The following is a 26,994-nucleotide window of genomic DNA, read 5'->3' as shown; positions in this document are numbered from 1 at the left end:
ATGCTGCTCCAGCAGGTGGGCTGGGTGCTGTTTTTACTCTGCTCTGCCAAGTCACGCTGTTTTAGTACAAGCACCACCCGGCCTGTAGGGACGTACTGGGGTATAAATAATTCACCCCTCAGGTCAGCCGTGGAGGTGGAACACTAAAAAAACGTACACAACAGGGAAAACACAGCAGAAAAAAAAAAACGGTTCTTCTAAGGACAGACTGGAATCTCCAAGGTAACTAGGCATTAACCAAGGAAATTATGGGATGGAAAGGTGCTTTGAATAGGAAGCAGCTATTCTTCCAGGGGTCTGTAACAGTGCTGCTACAGAAATTATGTGAATAGCAAGAGTTTAATATCAATAATCTCAATAATAGTAATAATGATAACAATAATAATGACAATAGTAGCTCAAGTGGGATACCAGTTTTCCAGATTTTACTGATTATGGGAAACTGGGGGGAAAAAACAGGAAAAAATAAAAATTATGACGTACATGATTGATCAAAAGCTAAAGCACTGTAATTATACAGAGTAGGGAGTCCTTTCTCCTGAAGGCAGTGATGAATGAAGTCCGGTCCACTGGAGTCTTGCTGCATGGAGTCTGTCACAGCGTCTGTATTAACATTATTGTCTTTTCAGCACAGTGATTCAGCCTGAACTGAACCGATCTGAGAGGACCTCGGCTGAATGAAACGGTTTTAAATCTTCTAATCTTCTCTCTCCACAGAAATACGTCCGCTCAGGCTCTTTGCGCTAATAATCAGGACGAAAGCGGGCTGTTCTGTTGCTCGCGTGGAGCGTTCATAGCCCTCTGTCATTCTCTGACGATCTTTAATCCGTCTCCTAAATCAACTAATACATCTCTGAACAATTACCAGGCCCACTTCAGCCACACAGCTGGCCAAACATTTGTCTCATGTGGCAAGCTGTGCTGCGGGATCTCACCGAGCACGACTTTGACAAATACTATGAACGCTCCATGATCCCGGCCGGGACCTTGGTTTAGCAAACGGGTTCATCTGTCCTGAACATGCACCAAGGATCTAACTCCCTCCCTTCCCTACATTTTTTTCCATCTCCTCCTTTCCTGTCCTCTCTTTCCTCCTCCTACATTATTCCTGTGTCCCTCTGTCATCGCCACTCCACTTCTCCCCTCACATCTCATCTCCTCCCCTCCCTCCATCCATCACTTCACTCCATCTCCTCCTTCCCTCCATCCCTCCTGCTCCCAGGTGAATGATGCAGTGGGGAACAGCTGGCCCTGGGTCTATTTTGTCACCTTAATCATCATCGGATCCTTCTTTGTGCTAAACTTGGTTCTGGGGGTGTTGAGCGGGTAAGGGCGGGGTCAAAGGTCACTGAAACAAAATAAAAACAACTAACTTCCCTCTCTCGCCCCTTTATGCCGCTTTTCTGTTCTTCTTGCCTTTGTCTGCAGTTTTCTCTGTTGTTTCTGGCTGTAGAGGACAGGATTGAAAAGTAGTGAGCGGGCAGGGCACACTGAATTTGAGACCCTCAGGTGATAGCCTCTCTAACCATAAGGGGACACTCCTGGCCTGGTACAAATACGTCGTTCACTACAGCGCTCATAGCAGTGATCACTGAACAACACACACAAGCAGCACACCGTCCTCACCGTTCAGAATAAGGAGAAAAATAACCCAGCGCTGTAAATCGAAACTCCCAGTGGACACGCAGCCTCAAATCACATCAAATGAGAGTCACGTTGTGTGTAAGGATGTTGACAAACTCCGTGCAGCTTGCAGTTGTGTGTCATCGTTTGGGAATAGGTAGAAAAGACTTGAGCAAATAAATCCAAATGTACAAATGTGTAAGTGGACTTTGCATAAATACTTTAACAATTGAGAGTTTGCAAAAGATTAAAAAAAAAAAAAAAAAAACTCGCAACTTTGGTGGATAGATACGCCGATATAAGTAAGTAGAGATTTTCTGCTGTCCCACGCCGCATTTGCTGTAATGGTGTATAATTCCTTCTGAGTGCTCAGAGAAAATTAGGGGAATTGTGAGGAGATTCTCAGCTGAGCCTCATATTTGCACAATAGTGCATCATTTACTGCCTGCGATGGTTTTTCTCAGGTGATGCGGGCCAAGATGAAGCTTGATGGCAAACAGGTGCAGAGGAGTAGAGCATCTCACCCCTGACTGACTGGCCTGAATCTGACTCTTAATGCCCATGCTATTGTGGCAAATAGCATCGTGGGAAAAATAATAGAGGTCTATCTGGTCCAAACAGCTTGGGGGGGTTTGGCTGTCTGACTGTTTGTCTGACTTCTGACTAATGATGCTGTCAACAGACTACACAGCCTGACCTTTTACCAACTGCTTCTGTGTATGTGTGCGGTCTCGGGTTGGCATAATAACTAATGGCTAAACAAGAAATGAAAGAGAGACAGAGACATGGGGTGGGATTGTTTTGCTCCGGACGTGGTGTAATATGTAAAGAGACGGGAAGAAAGAGAGATTTAGGACTGACAGCGAGGGGAGGAGAGTGAAAAGTGAAGGAGATGCCGAGGGAGAGAGATGGATGCAGGACGGGTGAAGGATTTCAGAGACAGTGCAGGACGGAGATGGCCAGAGGAGAGCAAAATGAAAGGATGGAAGTGGCAAACTAATGGATGAAATGGAAGAATGCTCGGAGTTAAGCTGAATTCTCTGAGTCTCTTTCCCACACACACACACACACACACACACACACAAGTACACAGATCAATAGTATCGGGTTGCCTGCTAATGTTCTGACGAATGAGACAATAGTTGTTTGTCTTGATGCTCATTGATCTGTGTTCTCTGTGTGTGTGTGTGTGTGTGTATGTGTATGTGTGCGCACACAGTTTGCCGTGCTGATCTTTAGCTCTATAATTCCCCCCGGGTCTCACGTCACGTACACACATCTGATTACCTCTTTTTATATTACAGCTTTGTAGGTATGGAGCCTCTATAAGCTTTGTCCCGACTCAAAGACTGACTGTAAAAATCGCTGAAAGTGGCAAAGTGTCCTCTGTTCCATTACTCGCGTTTAATTATAATAGTCTGTGTATTGATCTTATAATAACGATTAAAATGCATTCAGAAGAAATGATATTATTTGAAAGGATGGTTGTTTGCTGTGTAAGCTGTATGGTTTTTCTTAAAAGTCTCATTACACTTTTTTTTTTTTACTCCAGTCACGTAAAGGTGACATTTTGCCAATAAAAGTTTTTTTTTTTTTTTTTTTTTGCAAGATGCCTGCAGGATATTGCCTACACCTCTGAAGGAAAGTGGCATTCATCTCCTGTTTTGAACAAAGTCACTTTAACATCATTGTCGCTGTCATGCGTAATCACCACTAATCTGCTCTAGAGGGGACAAATTCATGAGGAAAATACGCAGCGAAATACGTTTCTCTTGTATATGAGAGAAGAGGTGAGAACATCTGCCTGGAAGGCTCGAGGTTGCTCTGTCTTTACGCAGCACAGTTGTATGATGGATGTCACGCTGCCACTTCTTCACAATTAAGATTTCATGCCTGCAGAGGAAAAACATCACCGCATAATGTTAAGTTACTCTATGTAATCAGCATTGTGAAGTTAAAGGCCCCTCCAGTGATTTCATGACTCGAACAAAAAAAGTCAGGGGAAGGAGGAGATCTGCAAAACCTGGTATGGACCTCATATGAAAAGCTATTTTTAGTTATTCCTCTTGTGGTTGTAGTTCTGTTACTTCACATAAATTCAATATAAATTCAACAGTTAATGTTATATACATTGCATTCATTGTTTTAGCTAACCAAAGCAAATGCGTCCCTTCCATACATGACACAGAGGAAAACTTTTACCAACTTGGCCATTTAAAGACCATCAGTCTACTTCATCAAGTTGCACTCAGATGACCTGAAAAAATATTTTTCAAAAAGATCTATAATACACATGCCCCATTGTTGCCGAAATCATATATATTTCAAATATGATGCCCAAACAAATAAGCCTTGTGTACTTTTCTAGCGGAAGAAAAAAAAAGTGAAAAAAATAAGTTTTGGCACCAAAGTCTGCTCATTTTTTCCAGAAATGATGACAGAAAGAGCCAGTGAGTGAACCATCATGATTCCTTCCCATCTCTAGTCTTTTTAAAACTTGTCCTGAAATATAAAAAGTATAAATGATTACCTCCACCAATCACAGTCGTACTGAAACTGAGTCTCACCTGTGCATTCAAACAGGCCTTGAGACTAAATTATTATCATTATTGTTATTATTATTATTATTATTATTATTATTATTATCCGACTAGTAGGGGATGCTAGATGCGGTGGTCAGCTGGGTCTGTTTGATTTGAGTCTCCTCATTCGACCTCCGTCCTCTGACCACCGGCTGTGATTGGCTGCTGAGCTGGTTGTTACACTTGCATGCGGTAACGATAAATATGTATCAAGCAGATGTGGAAATGGCACTCTCCACTTTTTGACATATTTATTGCTGAGTTTACTTGTCATGGATGCTGGCACATGAAGTTGTACCCTTCTGAACATGCAGGCGTTTCCTGTCATCTCTCCTCCAAATGTATTCTCTTTGGACGAACTCTGTCTATATACGGCTCTGGCTCTAGCCTGACTTTGCCCTTCCCCAAGTGAAGCTTTTAATCAAATGTTTCTTAATTCTCTCTTCCCTCCTGACACCTGGAACTTATTTCACCGGGTTTCATCATCCCAGTATTCCCCGTTCTCCTAACATTGTTTTAGATATTTTATTTTATTTTATTTTTGTCTCCAGGATCCACATCGCCAAAGAAATCCCATGAATTTTTCTGAAGCATTACCTTGAAAATCAGTAAAGTACAAAAGTAAGGTTTTTTTGGAATACAAAGTTTAACAAAGTGTTTTAGCAGTCAAGTAAAAGTAAACATCATATTCAATATACACGTAATGATCTCAGCTTACAGGCAGATTTCTTAGTTTGCTTTTAGGCAAATTTCAAGACTGAATGCAATATTAAATCACATGTAATATTCCCTGATTTGAACTGTTCAGTCAGGATTTCTGAACGTGAAAAATTGTTAGCATTGTATTTGACCCCGGTGGTCAGGAGAGAACTGAAGCACAAAGCAAAGCTCCGATTTACCAGTCGATCTGTGTTCCCATCCTCACCTGCACTCACGAGCTCTAGGTAGTGACCGAAAAAATGAGGCCGGGGTGCAGGTTGAGGCGCTCAGCGATCCGGCAGGACCTCGGTGTTAAGCCACTGCTCTGCCGCGCCGAGGGGAGCCAGTTGTGGTGGCTCAGCTGGTACGGATGCCCCCACAGGCACCTCCCTTTGGGGGTGTACCAGACATGACCGGCTGGGAGGAGACCCCGGGGCAGTCCCGGGACACGCTGGAGGGATTACATCTCCCAGCTGGCCCGGGAGCGCTTGGGGATCCCAAAAGAGGAATTGGAAGAAGTCGCAGGGAAAAAGGGACATCTGCACCACTCTGCTCGCCCTGTTGTGACTGCAAAAGTATCCCAGATAAAGGGCAAGAAAATAGATAGGACGAGATGAGAAATCACAAAACAAAGACCTCGGTCTGTGGGATCAAGAGACAGACCTGCGGGGTGTTCTGCAGACGCTGCGACTGAATTGTGGACAGACTGAACTTTCACCACCAAAATGTGATTTATTTCATTGCCGTGCTGGAAGTTATGAACCAGAAAGTGTGGCTGCATTGCTACGAAATCACCTTTGGTGGTGTCCGTCATGGTCTTATGGGTTCTATACGGCAGGAGCGGAACAGTCACCTCTGTCCTCTCTGCTTCAAACGCACATTTGCATTTAACAAGACATTTGTGACAGGCAGCATGTGTGAACAGCAACCTGAAAAAGGACCTAATGTGCAAGGAAATCCTGCCAAAAACATCCCTCCTTGTTTTTGTCCATCACAAATCTTTAGTCACAGAGGGAGTTTTTCTAATTAGAAGGGTGTTAAGTGAAAGCCAGATTTTTCAACGCAGGGTTGCGGCCAGGAATAGAGATTTGTCTTCCCTTGCAGTCTAACCTTTCTTGCTCGTCGTCATAACTAATGACGCGAGTCTGGTCACTTGTCTGGATGTGCTTTCCTGTCTGTATTTGTCTGCTAACACCTTTTCTTCTTGGCACAGCTTCTTTCACTTCACTTTTTCTCTCTTTAGCAGGTTTTCCCTTCTTCTTCCAAATGGGCTATCAGTGAAAAATAATGTTCTGTCTATTAGTGCTATTGTCAAAATGTTGTCTTATGGCTCTGTATTACTTCACTTGTCAAGATCTTCAGATTCTCTCTTTTTCTCTCCCCTTCTCTGTCTCTCAATCTGTCTTTCCATCCTTCCAACATCTTCCGCTCTCCCTCCATATCTTCCTTCACTCCTCTATCCCCCCATCGCTCCATCTGTCTTTTCCTCTCTTCTCTACTCAGAGAGTTTTCCAAGGAGAGGGAGAAAGCCAAGGCCCGTGGAGACTTCCAGAAACTCAGAGAAAAGCAGCAACTGGAGGAGGATCTCAAGGTAGGCCTGGTGTATTCGTGTGTGTGTGTGTGTGTGTGTGTGTGTGCGCGCGTTTTATTCAAGCTCCTCACGAAGGGACGTAACAATCTCCGGCCCCGCTGATAAGATCCAGCCAGCATTATTGTCACTCTCTATCAGAACGGAAGCCAAAATCCTTAAGTGGCCATTGATGAATTTCGGCGAGGCCACTAGACATGAGGGATTAAATAAATCATCTTGTTGCTTTTACTTCATGAAATTTTGAATGGCATTTAGCACTAACAAGGCGTAAAGCCCAGTGGATTATGGGGATTTAAGACAAGTCTGAAGCCATCGAATGAAATGTAGTCACACCTCCTTGCATGATTTAGAAAATCTAGCAACACTAGTTTGTGCAGAGAGCGGAGTTGTGGTGTGAAGGCTGAATTTTTTGATTTCCAAAATTAAAAACAGTCAGCAAATGAATGTGATGTTGTGTTTGTAGTGTTAATCAAAAGTGTGTGTGTGTGTGTGTGTGTGTGTGTGTGTGTAGGGCTATCTAGATTGGATCACTCAGGCTGAGGACATCGACCCAGAGAATGAAGAGGAGGGCATGGACGACGACAAACCCAGAAATCGTGAGTACACCGGCGGGTGGAGTGTGTGTGTGTGTTTGTGTGTGTTTGTGTGTGTACATGTGCAATTGTTGTGGTGATGACTGTACATGTTTCATTGTTGTTAAGCAATTGGCAGGTACGATTTGTGTGTGTGTGTCTGTTTGTGTGAGAGTTAGACAGCAAGAGCAACTATTTATTACAGTCGCAGTGGCTGCGTGTTTGTGTGTGTAGTTTTTGGGGATAGTTGTCAAAGTGTAAGTGTGTACGAGTATGCGTGTGTGTGTATCTGTGTGTCTGTGTGTGTGCGCTTAATGATAGAGTCATCCTCTAGTACTTGGCGTATACTTAATGCAGTGTATAGGTAATGTAACTGCAGTCTCCATCCTAGAGTGGTGGCACACAGCCAGTACGCTCACCTACACATACACACACACACACACACACACACACACACACACACACACACACACGTTTGAGGGGGACCAGTAATTCCTGCCTGCTGATTGACTGACTGACTGAGAAGGTGTTAATACTGTCTGTGTGTTTTGGCTGAGAATCCTCCTGGGGTTGAAACCTGTTTAGATATTATGGTAATGTATCAGACTGCATAGCCTCTGGGCACACACAAACAATACACACACATGTAAACACATCCTTACTCCGCCAGCAATGTGCATACTTGATTTCAGAGAGAGACGTACACACACACACACACTCAAAAGAAGGATATACAGTAACCCTCGACAATACTTCCAGAGGGTCAGCCAGACGCCCAAACCCTGGCAATCTTCTCCCCAGGATGGAGCTCCATTTCCTGGGTTGACAGAGCAGAGCACTGGCCTCTCCTCACCTGGAGCCTCAGTCTCAGAGAAGACAGACAGTTTAGGGAGAAAATAAACACAGGAGGCATATACACACACACACAGAGAGAGAGAGAGAGAGAGAGAGAGGGAGAGGGAGAGAGAGAGAGAGAGAGATGCTAGCAAGACAAGGATTTATGGAGGAATGAGTGTGGGAAATAAGTGTGTGTTATTTTCTGTGAGTACACAATAATGTATGTATGTTTACAGTGCACAGTTTGTATGCAAGTGTGCTTGGTTTGTGCATGCATGTGTGTGTGTGTGTGTGTGTGTGTTCCCTTACCAGTAGGTATTTGATGGTGCAAAACTGATTTGAGGGAAAAAAAAAAGAGTTAAAAGACAAAATTAATTTCTTTGGCTTAGAGATGCTTCAGTAGGGTGGTAGATTAAAGACCCACTACACATAAAAGTTTTTTTTTCTGTTTTTAATGTGTTTTGCTAGAAAATCTGCATCCATTTATCATATAGCATGGTTTTTGCTTGATGCCGATCAAAATGCTACTTCCTGTTTGCCCTCACAGAAATCAAGACTGACGCAGGTCACATAAGATGTAAGTCTGTTACTTCACAGACCGCTAACCAGTAGCCTCAGTGTCTCACTACCTATTTGCATCCTGAACAAATCAATCAATATCTGTTACGTTATTATTTGCCAAAAGTAATGTGACATTGTTGGCTAACACAGTAGCAGCTGACCAAGTACACCAGATGCCTTTCTGTGGTGTTCAAAGTGTTTCTTCCTAAAGGAGCATCTGGCTGTTTATCTTTACAAGGCAGGTAACGTGTCAGAGCTGGCGATCGGGATCAAGGTTTATCAGAATCAGAATCAGAAATGCTTTATTGATCCCCAAGGGGAAACTGGGTCAGGCAGAGTAGCTCAAATTCTCAAGAGAAAAACATGTATATAAGGGAATTTATAAGAAACAGACATGGAAAACAAAGAATATAAAAATATGTGTACAAGAAATTTCTAAAAAAAAAAAAAAAAAAAAAAAAAAAGTGCAAAATGTAAAAATATGTGCATTAATCCTACAATAATATTTCGACAATATATACAGAAATAAGAAATTGGAAATATGTAAAAGTATACCTATATACACTATATATACTATTGGGTATTGCGCTATTGAATTATTGTAAAGTTGCTCAGGTATAAAATTACTGCACAGTTAAATAGTGTGACTGTGACTGGTAACTTAGTCAGGCTGCAGGCTCATGTCATGTATTGCTGTCATGTTTCCAACGTTATAGAGAGCGATACATAAAATATATTGCCATTCTGATACGTCCACTTGTAGGTGACCCTGTACGGTTCGCTCTTCTCTGTACGGTTTGTGTGTTTGATGAGCAGAGTGGAGGGTGAGCAGGGATCCGAGCAGCGGAGAGGTGGAAGGTGGGTGGAGATTTGAACAGAGGCGGGTCCATTTGCATATTCATAGGTGCAGAGTTACATTTAAGCCATTTTCAGGCATGTCGGGATTTTTTAATGAAAAAAAAAACTTCTTTATATTTTCACAATTTTGTTGAACAGAGATGAGTTTTTAAGAATTTAATCAATACAGGGATGGATCTTTAAGGAGTGAGCACACACACACACACACACACACACACACACACACACAAAAGGTGAGCAGTTTTACAGAGGCCTTCACACACTTGCTGTACACACTTTGAAACACACAGTTTAAACACACTCCCTTTAAACTGCACCTCTGTGCGTTTGTAAATGTGTAAAGGTGTGTGCCTCTGTGTGTGTGTGTGTGTGTGTGTGTGTGTGTGTGTGTATGTGTGTGTGTGTGTGTGTGTGTGTGTGTGTGTGCAGTAGTACTAATCACTGTGAGCAGCCGGCTCAGGTGCAGCTAAGCATTTTGGCTCAGTTGCAAAACCCTTGAGAGCTGCGTTAATGTTCTGCTGACATTGTCTGTGTGTGAAAGAACGAGACAAAGAAAGAAAGAAAGAAAGACAGAAAGACTGAAAGACCGAAAGAAAGAAAGAGAGAAAGAAGACAATAGGGGATCCTTGAAGAACATTGTATCATCTAATCTCATGAAGTGTAGCAAAGTCAATCCATCTATCAATCTGCTGGCTTTGTTGACAAAACAGTGATTTTGAAGACAGAAACATCTTTGCTTTTGAAATATCACTGATGCATTTCAGGCAGTCCGAGCTTTTAAAAACAGACAAATGCAGAAATGTTTGGAATGAAACATTTCTCATGAATTTGTTCTTTTCAATATTTAGTCGAACACTCAGCTCTGTTTGAATAGATTAAACACGGTCATTATAAGGCATATCCCTAGACCGGTTATCTATGGTTTTGTTTATAACATTAGGCCAGGTCTTACACTTTTTAATAGAGGAGAGAGAGAGAGAGAGAGAGAGAAGACTGTCCTAATGGACACTCCACAGCCATGGAAACCCAGGTGCCACCCGGGACCTCCGGGGCTCCTTGAGGGGTTTCCAGAGGGGACTCATCAAAAAGCGAAATAGTTCAGAATTTCATTACCATTTTATTCACTCAAATCATACAAAAAAATGTGTGAGTGATTATGTCAACATTGCGTTTTAATCTCACCACTTTGAACCTATTTGTCAGTGTTCAAGTATGGAATCCAAATTTAACACTTTAAACAAATCAAATTATCTCTTCATATGAGGGTCCCCAGAGCAAAATCACTTCAACTGGCTATCATCAGCTTAATGAAAATCAACTAGGTGGTCCAGAACATGAAAATGTGTGAAAACCCCCGATATAAACAATGTCAAAACAAAGCAGCAGCACTGCTACAGTATCATCAAGGCCAATCAGTCACAAATCTTCTTGTTTTCGCCTGTAATTGTTGCGCCCCCCTTGAGCCAATTAGTGTAATTTTGAAACTGCTGGAGTGCAGCAATGAGATGCTTCATTCAAGTGTTGTCAAAAACTGGTCAGTGGTGTGTGTGAGACACTGGCACACTGACAAACAAACACACCACAGTGAGGCAGTGCACATGCATCATTCTTTTCTCCAAGTATTGTGTATAAAGATGGTGAGGATTTACACACATTTCCAATTAGAAGACGATTTTAGGAGGATGAAAACTTTAGGTATCTGCCAAGGACTGATCCAATCCATTACTTGTACCAAGACGTATAGATTTAGGCCATCAGTTTTGTATCGTTAGACAAAAATGATTGATACATGATCCACATTCCTGCATTATAAAGATCTATCATCCCTCCATTTGTGAAAAAGGTGGAAATCACTCGCTCTGTCTAGTGCGCGCTCTCTCTCTCTGATGGATGGATCCTCCTCTGGGAAGATGAATGAGGGCAGTTCGTCCCCACTGCCCAGGATGTTTTACATACTCGCACATACACACACACACGCACACACACACACACACACACACACACACACACACACCCTAAGAAGGGCTGTGAGACAGAGAATAGAGTTGGAGACAGGAGGGTAGGATAAAGGTTGAGATGGAAAGACAAACAAACAGGAAGACAGAGTGAGGGAGAGGGACTGTGTGTGTGTGTGTGTGTGTGTGTGTGTGTGTAACAGGGACAGCAAGCAGATAGACTTTTACATCATGGGCAGGTCACACTACAGGCCGAAACACACAAAAATCCACACACACACACACACACACCTTCCCACTCATCTATCCATCCTTTGATCTCTGCGTGAAGAGCAACGGGAGCATAATATTGATGTATGATGTAATATGAGTGGTGTGTGTGTGTGTGAGTATACTAGTGTATGAATCCAAACAGTGTGTGTGTGTGGGTGTGTTTGGTGTGCTGGTGCAGTAGCTGTCATTTGTTGTTGTTTGTTTCAGCTGTTCTCGTGTGAATGTTTAGGGACAGGAAGGAGGTGTGTGTGGCTTCTGAATGTATAAGTTCACCGTTTTCATTTTTTACACAACATGAGTAAGTCATAATAGTGACACGCACACACACACACACGCACAGACACACATAGAGAACATCTGACAAGATATGAATCTGATGTGCAAACTGTCACCTTCAATCTTATGTGCATAAAGTATGCATGTGTCTTCATCTTTATGTGTGTGTGCGTATGTATATATGTGTGTGTGTGTGTGTGTGTGTGTGTGTGTGTGTGTGTGTGTGTGTGTCTTGCGTGCTCTCATCCTCTACCGTCTTGTCCCCGCCTTGTTTTGGCGTCCTGCCGTTGTTATCTGTGGCAGGAGTGTCTCCAGCTCACCTTGGTAAGAGGAGCAGTAAGCTGGCCTGGTTCAGTCATTCTGCTGACTCTCAGGATGGTATGTCTGTGTCTCCGCCTCTGTGTTGTGTGTGTGTGTGTGTGTGTGTGTGTGTGTGCGTGTGTGTCTCTAATTTTGTGTAACGTGCTCAGTGTATTTGCATTCGTATCACTTTATCTAACATTTCTATATTTATATGTATGGCCTGTTTTTTCCAATGAGAATCCAAACCCTTCTTGCGAGGGCTGTTTGTGTCTAGATGTGTACCTGTAGGTGTGTATCTCATTATTTGTTTATGTGTGTGTGTGTATGTGTATTGAAGGTTTAATTGACATCCAGCTTCATACTAGAAAGACCTTTGCTATTAGCCAACAATATGTGTCACACCTTTGTCCCACGAGTGGAAAAATAAGGAAGAATCGAGTCTATCGGTGTGAGAGAGAGATATGAGGTGGCCAATCAGTGAAAATAATCGCCCAGAGGGAATGAAAGTAAGACAGGAAAAAATGCACTGAACAGCACACAATGAAACAGCTCATCAGAGAAGTTATGAGCATTTGTCTTCTTCAGATGAACCACATCTTTCTCCGGCCTGAATCCTCCGTCTCCCTCGTTCCTTTCTTTCTCCCTCTCTCTAATTCTGTTTTTGTCCCTGTCCCGTAACAGAGATTGGGTAGGCTTTGATTCAACTAGGCGTTATTATAATTATAAATTAGAACAAACTGTGTCTGTAAAAAGAGGGGATGCATTTGGTTTCCATTTCTTTGCAACGGTGTGTGTATCAGAGAGAGATTTTGAATGCAAATATTTGTGTGTGTGTTTGCATTTACAGTATGCGTGTGTTCCTGAATGTGTACTGGTGGAAGTACACATCTGCCTCTGTGTGTCCGTGTGTGTCCATGTGTGTCCGTGTGTATGTGTGTGTGTATGTGTGTCTTGCTGAGCAGTGCTCTCTATCCCCAGGTAGGAGCCGTCGTTTTCAGTCTCTGCGTGGAGCCGTGAAGAAAAACGCGGCTTTCCTCCGTAAGGCGTGTGCGTCTGTCTGCATGGTTCAACAGTAGATAAAGCTTTTCTGGACACGTGATTCTGGACATGCAAGCGGACTGCACCCTCTCCGCTCCTCTCCTCCGCTATACCCCTCTCCTCTTTCCCTGTTATCTCTTCTCTCCACTCCTCTCTCTCTCTCTCTCTCTCTCTCTCTCTCTCTCTCTAGCCCCATAGAGCTGAAATATGTTCAGCTCTATGGGGCTCTGTGGGCTTTTAGCTCTGTGGGGCTCAGCTCTTTCAGCTGCTCCTTCTTCAGCGCCCCTGGTGAATTCCCAATTCATTTTCTCCATAGACGTTTCAGAAAATCCCAATTTAAGCTTTGAACCGAGCTCAAACAGGAACTTATGATAGATTCAGAAATGCTTCCATATGAACCATGATATGAAGTAATGTAACAGCAATTGCACTCTTTAAATCCCTAAAACAGACATCATGGAGTGTCAATTACCGAGACAGGTTCCTATTTACACTGACCTAACCATCCAGGAGTCGAGCTCAGTGTAAATGGGTTAACCAACATTTTATTCCACTGTCATAAATGGGTTACCTGCTAATTTATAATCCACGTAGGTGCACTGATACAGGACATGCTCTACATTTTAGGTGGACAATCCTAACCTCAGTGTAATATGGCAAAATTACCAGTAAATCACAATCTTTTGGACTGGACTCTGACTTTTGTCCATATTGTAGCTGTAAATGGTTGCCGGGGGTGGAACATCAGAGAAAACGCACCAATTAACCTTGAGGTGAAATATGTGGTGTTCTGCTGATTTAAGAGTCTCATCCACTTTTTAGCTGGGGGAAAAAAAAATGAAAAGTGGCATGGTGGTGTAAAAGTGGTATAATGTTACTTTGCTCTAGTCTGGCGATCGGCCATGTGCAGCTTTGGAGCAGAAGTATTTCTATGGGAACAGCAGCCTCTCAGACCGGTGGGAACGCACTAAAGCTTGTGCGAAATGTGGAATCTCACAAGTAACATAACGTCTTAAAATCAAACTCTACAGGAGCTTAGACAGTTTTTCCACATTCTGATGGCTTGCGATATGTCTGCCTTATATCGTTATGGCTAATAACCAAATCCCCTATGGACAAAATGAATGGGAAATTTACTTCAGGAACTGTCTCAGCTCTATTCTCTCATTCCTCCTCCTCTCCTCTCCTCTCCTCCCCTCCCCTGCACCGAAGCGTCTCTCTCTCCTCCACAGCTTCAAGGCTAAAGCAGACAGCGGCTGTGTCCCAACACTGTGAGGCAGAGTCTCTTGTCTTTGTCTCCTCCGTCCCCTTTTCTAACATTTTGGAATAAAACTAATTTCAAGGCCATGATGTATGTCAAGATTATGAAGCAGTGTAGACATGTAATTTAGCCACCATATCTGACATAAGGTTTCTTTTTTCTCAATATTTAATCTTTAATGCTCCATTACATAATCCACATAGATTTTTCTCCTAAGTACTAATTATTATTCCTGCTGCTGGCTACATTGAACCTCTCCATTGCCTTAAAATTTTGACAGTGTATCATGGCCCAAAACTTTGTAATGCTATATATGAAAAAGGGCTAGAATGGGGAATAAGGAGACAAGGAAAGGCAGTAGCATTGTTGCATTGAGACGCAGCCGCTGGTCTCCCCTCCTGGATTCCTAGGAAAGGAAATGTTCCCAACCTGGCTGATACACCTGAACAGGAACAAGGAGAGGACAGTGTCACCACAGAAAACAATTTACAACTACTTTACATAATGAATAACGTCCAAAACGTGTGTAATGTGTGTGATGTCATGGTCCTCTCCCTGTCGCGCCTCCTGATTCCTCACCCTAAACGTCCCTGCGCTGTAGCTAGTCCCGCTAGCTCTGATAATAAACAAAGAATTAAGCTTGAAATGTTCGATTTTAGTCTTTTAATCCTTTTTACTGGGCATTTGTCATATTTTGTATTAAAAGCATTTAAGTCCAGTAGGCTGCTTAAAAGATCCTACTGGTGCTAACACACTATAAAGCAGTTTTTCTTTCCAGTCGGTGAGACAAACGCCTAGTGAAAAAAGAGAGAGACTAAAAGCCAAAATGTGATGTTATCATATTAATATTCTGAATCATGACAGAGCTGCATGAGAAAACTCATGTTCTGAATATTAAGACAAGGATTGGATGGGGAAAAAATAAATAATTTTAGGACTTCTGAAGTCATTTTGTGTTTTGGTTTCTGAAATTTTTGTGGCCGCTTGAATTATCTGGATTTGACTGCTGGACGTAATGGCATGGTGTTTGGTAAATATGTGATTTAAGGTCATCATTGGTAGGTTATTTAGCCACGCACACATACACACTCAGTTTTGCTTTTTTAAGCTTTTACTATGAATTAATGGGAACCAGCATGGCATTTACCTTTGTGTGTTTTCCTACTAGGCAGAAAATTGTAGCTCATATTTAATCAAGTCGCCTGCTGGCTCTGTATGAGTTGTCTTACTGTCATCATTACATGACAGTTTCATTTCCAGTGTCAGTATTTAATATTTGAACACAGCCTCATGAGCTCAAGTGAAAGTGCGCCTGACACGGGGAGAGCTGATAGATGAAATCTCTCCCTCTGATGAAAATGGTTGACCCCTCCATGTTTTCTCACTCCTTTCCTCCTCCTCCTCCTCCTCACACCCTCCATTTCTCCTCCTCTCCCTTCCTTCCTGCTCTCTCCATCTCCGTCCCTCGCTCTGTGTCTCAGGTCTTTGGGGTTTACTCTAACAATAGGTATTAAACTAGTTCAGAGCTCCAGTGAGGAGAAGGCACCAGGCTGGTTAAAAGGCTTTAGCCTCAGGAGGGACCGCAGGGCTCCCAGGGCTTTTAGCTAAGTAGCATAGCAGCAGGTGGCACGTGTCAAGGTGAGGGAATATTCATCCGATTTACAGTCATGTATCCTGTCAAAGCATACTTTGAGGTGGACAGTGGCCCCGCACAGCTCCTGCTCACTCCAAGCAGCTTACTGTACACAGTCGTGGCAGCTAGGGGCCTGAAATGTAAATCCTCAGTCCTGAAACCTCAAGTCTTTAGTGTCATATAAAATAAATTTGGTTTGAGGTTAAAAATAGTGCAGAGCAAGTCACCAGATCATATAAAAACAAATATATGATTACAGTTTTAACAGTTTCAGGTGCAACAATATCACACAATTCAATTAAATCCTATGACATCCTATAAATCCTATAAATCTGACTTATTAGGGAAAACAACAAGGTTATTAACTGCAGCATTTTATTGTACAGTGTGGCTGCTGTTGTAAGTTAGTGTGTGGGCTGTAAGCCTTAATCACTGGACATGAGACTGCAGTGTCTTAATCCAAAGTGCTAGACTGACTTGATGCTTTGAAAATCCTGACATACATTTGATTGCTATATATGTTCTGCAGCACTGGTTTGAGAAAGGTGTTTAAAATGGTGTGCAGAAACTTGCACACTCAGAATACTGTAGTGAACACAACATCCTCCAAACTTGGTCAGAATGAGCAGGTAGTGCACTTTTGGGCCCATGTTTACATCCTGGGTCTCACAATGACACGTGGCTGGACGGCTGCTGCCCCCTGTAGTTTGGGATGACCTACTGCATGCTGAGGTGACACGCCATGTTACTGCCATGCCTCCTGTTCATCTTCCAGCTCGACTGGCTCAGTATTACTTAGTCATCTTTATTTTAGGACCTATTGCATATCCTCTCAGGTTAGTTTAAAACTCCATCTGCCTTAGCTGCATGTTCTCAAAGTATTTTATGTTTATGTAGACTTTAACCGAGCTTTAACAGTTATTTTTTGTCTGTGTTGTATTATTTTTGGTAATAAAATGTTGTCTTTGGTTCACTGGGGACTGCCTTGCACTTTCCATGAAGATCATTGTGCTTGTTTCTGTTCATTATTTGTTAATCATATATATTTAGTTTTTCCCATTGCTGCTTTTCTCTGAAGTGTTGTTGTATGGGATTAGTTAATCTTTATTAATAATTAAAGAAACTTGCAAATTCATTGAATAGGAGTGTAGGGATATAGCAGGGTTACTGAAGCACATGAAGTAGTAAAAAAACTGATGATAGCAGAATCAAAGCTGTGACTATTTTGTATTTTAAGACGGCTCATACGCAAGGCACTCATCATGTTCTTCACTTGCAGATTAGTAATCATTTTGAAAGTGCAGGTTGCCTTTTAAAATGGTGCATATCTTATTCTAGTCCTGGAATCATTCAGATTTCTATATACAGAGTGTGACTGTGCTACCCACGGGGTTTTACAATCAGAGTTGGAGGTGACAGTGAGGGGAACACATCTCATTCCCGCAGGCAGACACAGACTGACAGAAGCAATAAGAAGCCATGTATCACTTCATATCTGCCTCTCAACCAACCATTTCCACATTCATCCCTCTCTTGCTCTCTCTCCCTCTCTCTCTCATCCCTCTCTCAGCGCTTCTTTCACTTCCTCCCCCACTCCAGCTCCATCCCTTCTTCATCTTTCCTTTTAGTCCGTCCTCCCTTATCACTTTTTCTTCCCACCCCGTCATTCTCTCTGCTATCCCTCCCTCTCTATCTTTTTCCTGTCTCCCTTCTTATCCATTTTACTCTTTTCCCCCTCTCTTCGTAACCCTCAGCCTTATCTCCCTCCCCTCCGTCCCTCTTTGTGTCCATCTCCCCTTCCTTCCCTCCAACCAGACTTCCTTCTCTTCTTCACTTCCTGTCTTTAAACAAGGATAATGTGACACATCTCTGATTTCCTTGTGCCTTTCTAAGACATTTTGGACTCCAACATTATCCCTACCTGTCGGACATCCACGATAAGATCTTTGGAACAGAGTCAAATTTCAGATATGAGCTTTGGCATAAGCTTACCAAAGCCCTCACAGCTTGATCAGCATTGAGAGCCTCACAAGGTTTTGTTAAAAAAAAAAAAAAAAAAAAAAAAAAAAAAACTTGGTTGCAATGAAGCTCCAACATCCCATGCAATTTTGGAAGACCAAGACACATTTCGAAAAGCACATTTTGTATTGCAATCTCCTTGAGCTATGAAATCACAAGAGGATTTTGTTAATGTTTTATTCACCCCAAGTTAAACCATCCCCCAGTTTAAAAAGTCAAAATCTCTCCTTATAGCTGTTTCAGAGGTTTTGTCCCAGCATCCCGAGTCAGTAAATTTTGCTCAGATGGCAACTTTGTGCGTAATTAGTTTGGGCAATCAGTACAAAATGTGGGGAGTGTTTTATTGACTCAAGGGTATTTATGAAGCAGTGCTGCTTAATTGGTGGGTATGGACCCTAGATGAGCCACGGCTGACTGCTGGATCCCTTCATGGCAGCAGCGCGTTTTAATGAGTTTGGAGGCCAGAGCAAGACTCATTTACTCAATATGTGCTCAAGGCTGAGAAAGTTGACAAACTCGCAGGGAGGAAGACGTTTTAACGCCAGCAGGAAAGCAGTCATGTGGCATGGGCTTGATTTTTGGCCCAGTGGAGCTGCACAGTGGCCATTGTTACAAGACTGCGGTTGCACTGGGCAGCTCCCAGATGTGTAACTGTGCGATTATAAGGCTTGCTGTGGCTGGAAAAGAGCATCTTTTACTGGTTTTGCAAACTGATGTTTCGTCCAAGAGAAAGGGTCATAGTTTAAACAAAAAAAAATAAATAAATAACAGAAGAATGACATGAGGGAATAGGAACTGCAAATCCCCCTGTCCTGTTAATTCACCAAGTCCTCTTCCTTTCTTTCTTTCTTTCTTTCTTTCTTTCTTTCTCCCTTCCTTCCTTTCTTTCTCTCTCTCTCTGTCTCCCAGTGAGTATGCCGGCTAGTGAGAATGAATCAGTGAACACAGACAACGCCCCCGGGGGAAATGTGGAGGGGGAGACCTGCTGTACCCGGCTAGCGTAAGTACCTCACCCCTTCTCACTCTTCTTCCGCTTCTTCTTCTCTTCAGCTCTCTCCATCGCCCTCCACCAGTCAAAGGATCTGCACTTTTCTGCATCAGCGGTAGCCATGGCAGAGGTCCTTCATCTTGCATCTGTCCTGAATTAGCACCTGTTCTTTTAAACTAGAACTTTTAGGCCAGAACTAAACTAGCAGACAGGTGTTTCTGGGCTGATAGTGACAGTGCAGCAATAGGGCAAGCTGTATCAAAATTAGAATAAATTTGTTACAGTAATTCACAGCTGTATCATAAAGCTGGTGGTTGAAAAGTGTTTTCAAAATATAAACATTTCAGGACGAGAAAAACAGCTTTGTTTTTTTGTTTTTTTTTTAGTTCATCCCACGGGGTTTTTTAGGGGTTCAAGAGCCAAAAGGTCATTGTATCATCTCAAACCCACGGAGGACCGTTTAATCCATCAGGGCAAGTTAAAATATGAAATCACCCAAAAGATTTTCCTGTGACAACAACATCTTGGCGTCAAATCAGTTTTATTTGTGAAGGGCTTATTGCAGAGCAGCTTGGCCACAAAGTACTTTCCAGAGAGGATTATATAAGTGCATGGATCCAGAAGGAAACAAAAAGAGAGAAGATGATGCCAACGTGCATATTGACTCTTGTAGTACAAGGTCAGTCTGATAGTTGTTTGGGACCTCACAAGGACCTCACCCGCCGAAGAAAAGTGGGACATCTATCACGGCTACATCTCATCTAATAATAACCCAGCTTTATTTCCTCTCTCTTCTGTTTCTGCTCCCTCCTTCCCTCTCTCCGTCCCTCGCTCTCTGTCTTTCCTGTCTTTTCTGGTGAAGTGTTTTCCTTTCCTGCTCCCCTCTGGGAGCCGATGAACAGCTGACTCACTCGCTCGCTCTCTCCCCTCTCCTTTCATTCTCTACATTATTCAAACGAGTGCACCGCTTTCTTTCTCATACACAAGGCCACACAGGTGGTGTGACCCCACCGTGCCAGCTTCAGCTTCTCTTATTGACAAGGCACACACACACACACACACACACACACACACACACACATGCATACATAAGCACACCTGAACACACACATGCAAACCTGCAAAGTCATTCAGTTGCTGTACATAAAATGCATGCAACCACAGTTCATAGAATAGAATAGAATAGAATAGAATAACAGATGCAAGGTGTAACTAAAATGAGTCATGAACAGTAGAATTCAATCCAAATATGACAGAAGAGGAGTAGTAATAGGGCAGTAGACACACTTGGATGGCACACTGTTGTTTTTCTGTTCTCTCTCTGTCCATCTGTTACTTTGTCTTTGTTGTTTGTGTTTATTTGTCCCCTGTTCAGAAAAAAAGAAAAAAAAAAGAAAAAGAAAACTCAACACAAAACACGTCACAAGACACGTCATATTTTGGACTTCGGGAACAGCCATAAACCTTAGACTGAAAGCATAGTCTGCTCAAAAATGTTGTTGGAACAAAAGTTATCCAGCAAAACAAACATATTTACAGTATATCTTCTGATTTGCCAGTACTCCTATCATTTAACACTGTCTTAATACTTAATGCACAGGATGCTGCCTTATAATGTCAAACCACAGCAACTGATAAACAGTTTTACAACTTGTTAGCTAATTTGCCATGACAGAATATTCTCACATTTCTCATTCTCACAATAAATGCCAATAAATACGCAATTTTGATTTTTGCCATAAGAGAGCACTCACCAGTTTCACCTTGGGACGAGAACATGCACCAAAGTCTGTGAGAGCGTAAAGGTGGACACTGAGATCGGATAAATATACGAATCTGCAGAATCCATCTTGTCTGTGACGCAGGTCCAACACTCAGCTGTGCTGCGGGTTTTGCTTAATTGAGTGTGAGCTGGACTGGCCTGGACTGTCAGAATAATGTATTCTTACTGACTGGTGTTCCCCAGCACTACAGAAACAAGCCGACTCTTCTTCTGCGATGCAGCAACAAGTTTGGCTTTGGGCATATTTCCTGACACTATTATGGAGATAGCAGGAGGAGGACGAGACAGACTCAGTGTTTGTCAGTTCTTCTCCACATCGCTATGGAGACAGACCTCGGGGTAGGAGCTACTCCAGCGCTCCCTGATCTCATAATGCAGACGGACACGCGCAGAGGAGAGATGTGTGTACTGTCAGCCTCCATATCCAGCCACTCAGTCATTTTATTCTTTCATTCAGTCAGTCAGTGAGTCATTTTACTCCTTCAGTCAGCCGGTCAGTCCACCAGCCAGTCAGTCAGTCCGTTTTTTACCAACAAAATCAGTGCAGAGAGACGTGCAGACCTTAGAACCTGTCACAACAACTCTCTCCTCTTCTTCACTGTTTTTACTGTAAAAAAAAACATTCCCTTTTGATTTTTATACCATTCAAAATGATCATAAGAACAATATTGGGGTTTATTTCTATCTAAAAAAACAAGTCTCTGGACTGTTTTGCAGTGAAAACCCCCTCGGAGGCAGGCTAAAGCACTGACTCATGCATGATTTTATTCCGAAATTAATCAACCGCGTCTGCTGTGTTGCACTCCGAGTCGTAGTCGGGTTATCATCGTGTCACCCAGTGGCTAGTTGAGCAGAAAATTGAAGTTCACCAGCATGTGGTCGGTGATAACCTCCCAACCCCGCTGTTCGCATCACACAGTGTGACCCAGACTTCAAACTTATTTATACATATTAGAATCAACACAATTAAGTCAAATTAAGTTATTTAATCTGGGCCATCCACGACCACATTAAAGTGGGATTATTCTATTCTATTCTATTCTATTCTGTCCTCTGCTGTTTTTCTCTATCCTTTTCTTCTCTTCTCCTCTCTTGTTTGCAGAGACAATGTCTTCCACAATCTCTTGTCTTCATTTCTATATGTATGTACCTTTTTATTGTTGCAGTGGTGAACAATCAACAGACATTCCTCCACAAAGTGCCAATTGGGTTTTTTTTTTTTCGCACCGGGCTTGATCGGAGGAAACTCAAAGCCTTCTCTCTTTTGACTGGATGCCACTGTATACATGTTTGCAGGGGGTGATTTGTTGAAAAGAGAAGGGGGTTGCACTGTAATAATGTTCTTTACCTGATGCAGCACCCAAAGTCTACTGGCACCAAGGGGGGGCATGTAAATGATTTTATTAGTGTTTTTTTGGTGGATATGTTCTTTGTTCCACTCACACAATAATGGGAATACTGGTAGCAGCTGCACTCATTCTTCACTATGGATGCTAACACTTTAGCAAATGTTTACTGTATTAGTACAAGCCAGCTGCATCTCAGAAGTGCCACTGTGCACTAAACACCAGACACATACAAGGTGATGATCAGAGTTTATTGCTCCATTATTTGGGTATTCCTTTATTTATCTGTGCTAACAGGGGACCCAAACCCCCACCCACTTTATCCCTCGCAAATCACCCCTTTCATGTTGTGTACTGTACCTGTGTATGTGAGTATGTGTGTGAGTGTGTGTGTGTGTGTGTTATGTGTGTGTGTGTATAATCCATTCTGTTTTCTGTGTTCCAGAAATAGGATCTCCAAATCCAAGTTCAGGTTAGTACATGTTGTTTACCATGGTCTGTAAACTCACCCGCTCTCGTGTCTCTACTGCTGTGGTATTTGTATGACTGTGTGTGTGTGTGTGTGTGTGTGTGTGTGTGTGTGTGTCACGGAGAGAGAGAGAAAGAGTGAGTGAGTGAGTGAGACAGAGGGAGACAAAGAGCACTGGTCTTGAAAAAGATCTGGTCATTTTAAACACATCCCTGTGTGTGTGTTGTGCTCTGCAGGGACGAAAACATCTTACATTCACATTAACATGCATTCATATGATACATGTTAATCTGAACACACGTTCAACAAAAAAAAAAAAAAAATGCTCTTCTGAAAAGTCACACAATGTGTCCCATGCTCCAGTCACAGAAGTGTTTAAAACGACGCACCTTTTTTGAGGAATACGTTTCCACTGTGTTGTGTCCCATGTAACATGCAACGTGTACATCATGGCAGAAGCCACTGTGTGCCAAAACCGACCAATCAGCTCACACACACAAACAGAGGACTGACAAAACCTGCACAAAGAATACTGCTCGCTGTGTTGTGTTCCTCTCTTTCAATCGATTCTGTTTAGTTGCACTAGAAATCTCCTTGCAGCCACGTCTTGTGACAGTTACTGTGTGCAAATACCGGCTTAATGTACAACAACTAAGCAAGAAAAAAAAGCAATTCCTGAAAAAAACGCTGTTGAAGGGATAGCTCCAAGCAGTAATGCTGTAAAGGAAAATTTCATAGTCTTGTAGAGCATTTTCCATGTTTTGAAACAGCCTGTTATTAAATTGAATATTATTACATCATCCTTTTCCATTTAACTTACTGAGGATATTAGGACCAAATTATTGTAAGTACATGCCATACTGAATGTTCGAGGTATGGGGGCAGAATTGCATAAGTATGTTGGTTAGGTGGATCTCTCGCTCAAAGTGCTCCATGTGATAAATATAAAAGGCCGTGTGAAGGGAAATTCATGCTTCCCTGTTATGTGTGTTAGTGATTAGAGCAACAAAAGCCTGCTGTTATTAATTGTTTGGCTTGTTTTCGCTTCCTGGGATGAGTTCGAGTGCAGCACAATGTGTGTGGAAAATTAAATGACACAGGTGTGCAGTCTTTCTGAAATGGGCGTAGTTCAAACCAATATTCTGACCCGTCCTCCACACCGCTGAACGGCCCGGCTCACATAGGTGTGGGTGGGAGGTGTGAAGTTGCCAATTACCAAAAATTAATGGCTGTTATTTTCTTTGGTAGAGAGCATGGAAAGTACAAAAGAGTTTATGCGCAGTACGTCTCAGAACAACATGTTGAATTGCCTAAAAAGAAAAAAAAAAAAATTCTCTCCACCCCCAAATGAGCCACTTCTTCTTTTGAAGCATGAATTTCCCTTGAAGGCTGAATCAAAATGTAACATATTTCACTTTAAATTTGTGCTTTCAATCATTTCGTAAGTGTAGGTGTAGTTTTTATTTTTTTATTTTTTTTTATTTATTTATTTTTTCAAACGCTGGATATCTCATGCTGGAACAAAGCTCTTCGTATTGGCATTGCCTTGGTGTGAAACGTCTTTGAGGATGACTAACTCTGTTCCACAGCTCTGCTCTCAAAGAACAGACAACCACGGGCTGAAGGGTGATGTCATCACTACTCTGTCGACAAACTAATTGACTCTTTCTTCTTCTCTCCCCCCTCTGCTCGTCTTTTCCCTCTGTCCCCCACTTCCTCTTTTGATCACTCTTTGTTTTATGCTCATTTTTTCTCTCCTCGCCCCTTTGCTCCCCTTCTACCTTTCTTTTTCTTCTCTTTCCCTGCCTTTCTTTCACTCTGTCCTTGCTTTTTTCTCTTCCCATCTTTGTCTCCATCCTTTTGAAATCTTCCATCTCTCTCTCTCTCTCCCTCTCCCTCTTTCTCTCTCTCGCTCTCTCTCTGTCCTCAGTCGGTACTCTCGGAGGTGGAACAGGTTGTGTAGGAGGAAGTGCCGGGCGGCGGTCAAATCACAGGTTTTCTATTGGCTGGTCATCTTCCTGGTTTTTCTAAACACTCTGACCATCGCCTCTGAGCACCACCAGCAGCCTCACTGGTTAACCGATGTGCAAGGTACATGCACACACACATACACACACGCACACACACACACACACACACATATACATACACATGCGTTTTCTTCATTGATTAGAGCAAAAACACCCTCTTTTTTCTTCTTCTTTTCTCCATCCCTCCTGCAGACATCGCCAACAAGGTGTTGCTGGCTCTCTTCACCGGTGAGATGCTGTTGAAGATGTACAGTCTGGGCCTGCAGGTAGGAAGCTACACCACACATGTTGTATTTTTGTTATTCTGCAGCTAACTAACCAAAACTCAACCCACTAACATCAGTGGGATGTATGAAACACAAACGTCTCCTGTCAGGTTTCAGCACCTCACATCTGCTAATATTACCAACAGAAAAATGGAACTACACCGTTTTGCTGGTTTACACCAAGAAACACAATGTTAGACCCTGTTTGTAAACAGCTAACTAAATAGCTAAACAAATAAACTCACTAAATAACTTCATCAGCTAAGAAGAAAATATCCTCTAATTTTTCTTTCTGCAAAGTCTCTTTATTTTCGTATAATATACAATATATAATTACTATCTGTTGCCCGATATATATTATAATTTTTTTTTTCTCAAAATTTGCAATGCCAAAAAGTATTTCTGTGAATTCGAGTCTTTCTTTCTAGTTTTTTTTTTTTTATTTATTTAATTTTAGTTTTTTTATTTATTTTCAAAGGAGAAATGGAAGCTCCTTCTATTCTCTCCTGCCTGCTGCCATTACTTGGAGCTTCTCTCTTCTTTTCCACAGGCATACTTTGTGTCGCTCTTTAATCGCTTCGACAGCTTCGTGGTGTGTGGAGGGATCCTGGAGACCATCCTGGTGGAGACCAAGATCATGTCTCCGCTCGGTATCTCGGTGTTGCGCTGCGTACGCTTGCTACGAATCTTCAAAATCACCAGGTAACATTAAAACATATGGAATAGAGTGGTGTTTGGAAGGAGTGTGTATCTCTCTGTCCTACCTCACAGGCATCAACCAGGCTGAGAGAGACTTTGCTCACTAGAGCTGATACACACACACACACACACACCATCCACCCACACCCATACACACACATTGTTGAAAGTCACCGACTACACAGTACATTACACCACTGTTGTGTTCTGCACTGGACAATGAAAGTCAATAGGAACCGTTGTGTTATCAAATGTCCTTGGGACACATGCTCTCTTGGGCTTTCAAAGTCAACAGAAAGTCAATAGGAAATGTGTTGAACAGAACTTTTACAACAGGCTCCTGCATGATACTCGCCATGCAACAGCAACAAAGTCAGAGTTAATTGAAAATACCGTGTACAACATAACTTTTAGCGTCAGGTTATTGTTGTGCATGTTTACCTCCTTTGTAAAAGCAAAAACGTCAATACAAATTTATATAGTGTTTTGAAAAGTGCAAAGGACAAAATGAATGTGGAAACAAAGTCAATAGAAAGTCAATACAATTAGTCTGGGAAATTAAACATTGTATGCTTATTAAATAATGGGCTTTAATTATCTGGAAGTCCCGTTCCAACATGAGTGTGTGTGTGTATGTGAATGTGTGAGTGAATGTGTGAGTGTGTGTGTATGTGTGAAAGAGATACACAGAGAACCCAGCTGCATTGTGGGTACTGTAGTCCACTCCTAACTGGATGCCTCTGCCTGTAGATACTGGAACTCCCTGTCCAACCTGGTGGCCTCCCTGCTCAACTCTGTCCGCTCCATTGCGTCCCTGCTGCTCCTGCTCTTCCTCTTCATCATCATCTTCTCCCTGCTCGGCATGCAGCTCTTTGGGGGGAAGTTCAACTTTGACGAGACTCGCCGCAGCACCTTCGACAACTTTCCCCAGTCTCTGCTCACCGTGTTCCAGGTAATGATAAAACCTCTTGTTCTGTGGCTGCGTGCTCCATTCTGTATCTTAACATCACTACACTTTTTATCATAATAATATGCTTATACACTAAATATTTGTGGCCTGGTAATGGTCACTAATGACAGAGATTGATTGCTAATGCAGTGACTGAGTTTGCCCTGTGTTTACAGATCCTAACAGGTGAGGACTGGAACTCTGTGATGTACGATGGCATCATGGCGTACGGTGGCCCGTCCTTCCCCGGCATGCTGGTCTGCATCTACTTCATCATCCTCTTCATCTGTGGAAACTGTATCCTGCCACAACAGGGGGCTAACTGTGTTAGCTGCAGAGGACACTGGTGATATGATCTGAAGGGAAGCGGAGGGGGGACAAAT

The 26,994-nt window shown here is 42.5% G+C and overlaps 1 protein-coding gene across 1 annotated transcript in view; it reads left to right on the top strand.

Annotated features, from left to right (window-relative positions):
• cacna1c (calcium channel, voltage-dependent, L type, alpha 1C subunit) overlaps positions 1-26,994 on the top strand; it is a 239,468-nt gene that overhangs the window by 166,127 nt on the left and 46,347 nt on the right. The window contains exons 9-17 of the mRNA XM_030046392.1: positions 6,408-6,495; positions 7,007-7,091; positions 18,991-19,081; positions 22,644-22,670; positions 24,598-24,758; positions 24,890-24,963; positions 25,514-25,665; positions 26,413-26,614; positions 26,788-26,908. Coding sequence (XP_029902252.1) covers positions 6,408-6,495; positions 7,007-7,091; positions 18,991-19,081; positions 22,644-22,670; positions 24,598-24,758; positions 24,890-24,963; positions 25,514-25,665; positions 26,413-26,614; positions 26,788-26,908 — 1,001 coding nt within the window. The remainder of the gene's footprint in view (positions 1-6,407; positions 6,496-7,006; positions 7,092-18,990; positions 19,082-22,643; positions 22,671-24,597; positions 24,759-24,889; positions 24,964-25,513; positions 25,666-26,412; positions 26,615-26,787; positions 26,909-26,994) is intronic.

Source organism: Myripristis murdjan, chromosome 23 (genome assembly GCF_902150065.1).
Source record: "Myripristis murdjan chromosome 23, fMyrMur1.1, whole genome shotgun sequence".
NCBI lineage: Eukaryota > Metazoa > Chordata > Actinopteri > Holocentriformes > Holocentridae > Myripristis > Myripristis murdjan.
The sequence above is the reverse complement of the archived record's forward strand: the minus strand, read 5'-3'. Positions and strand labels throughout refer to the sequence as shown.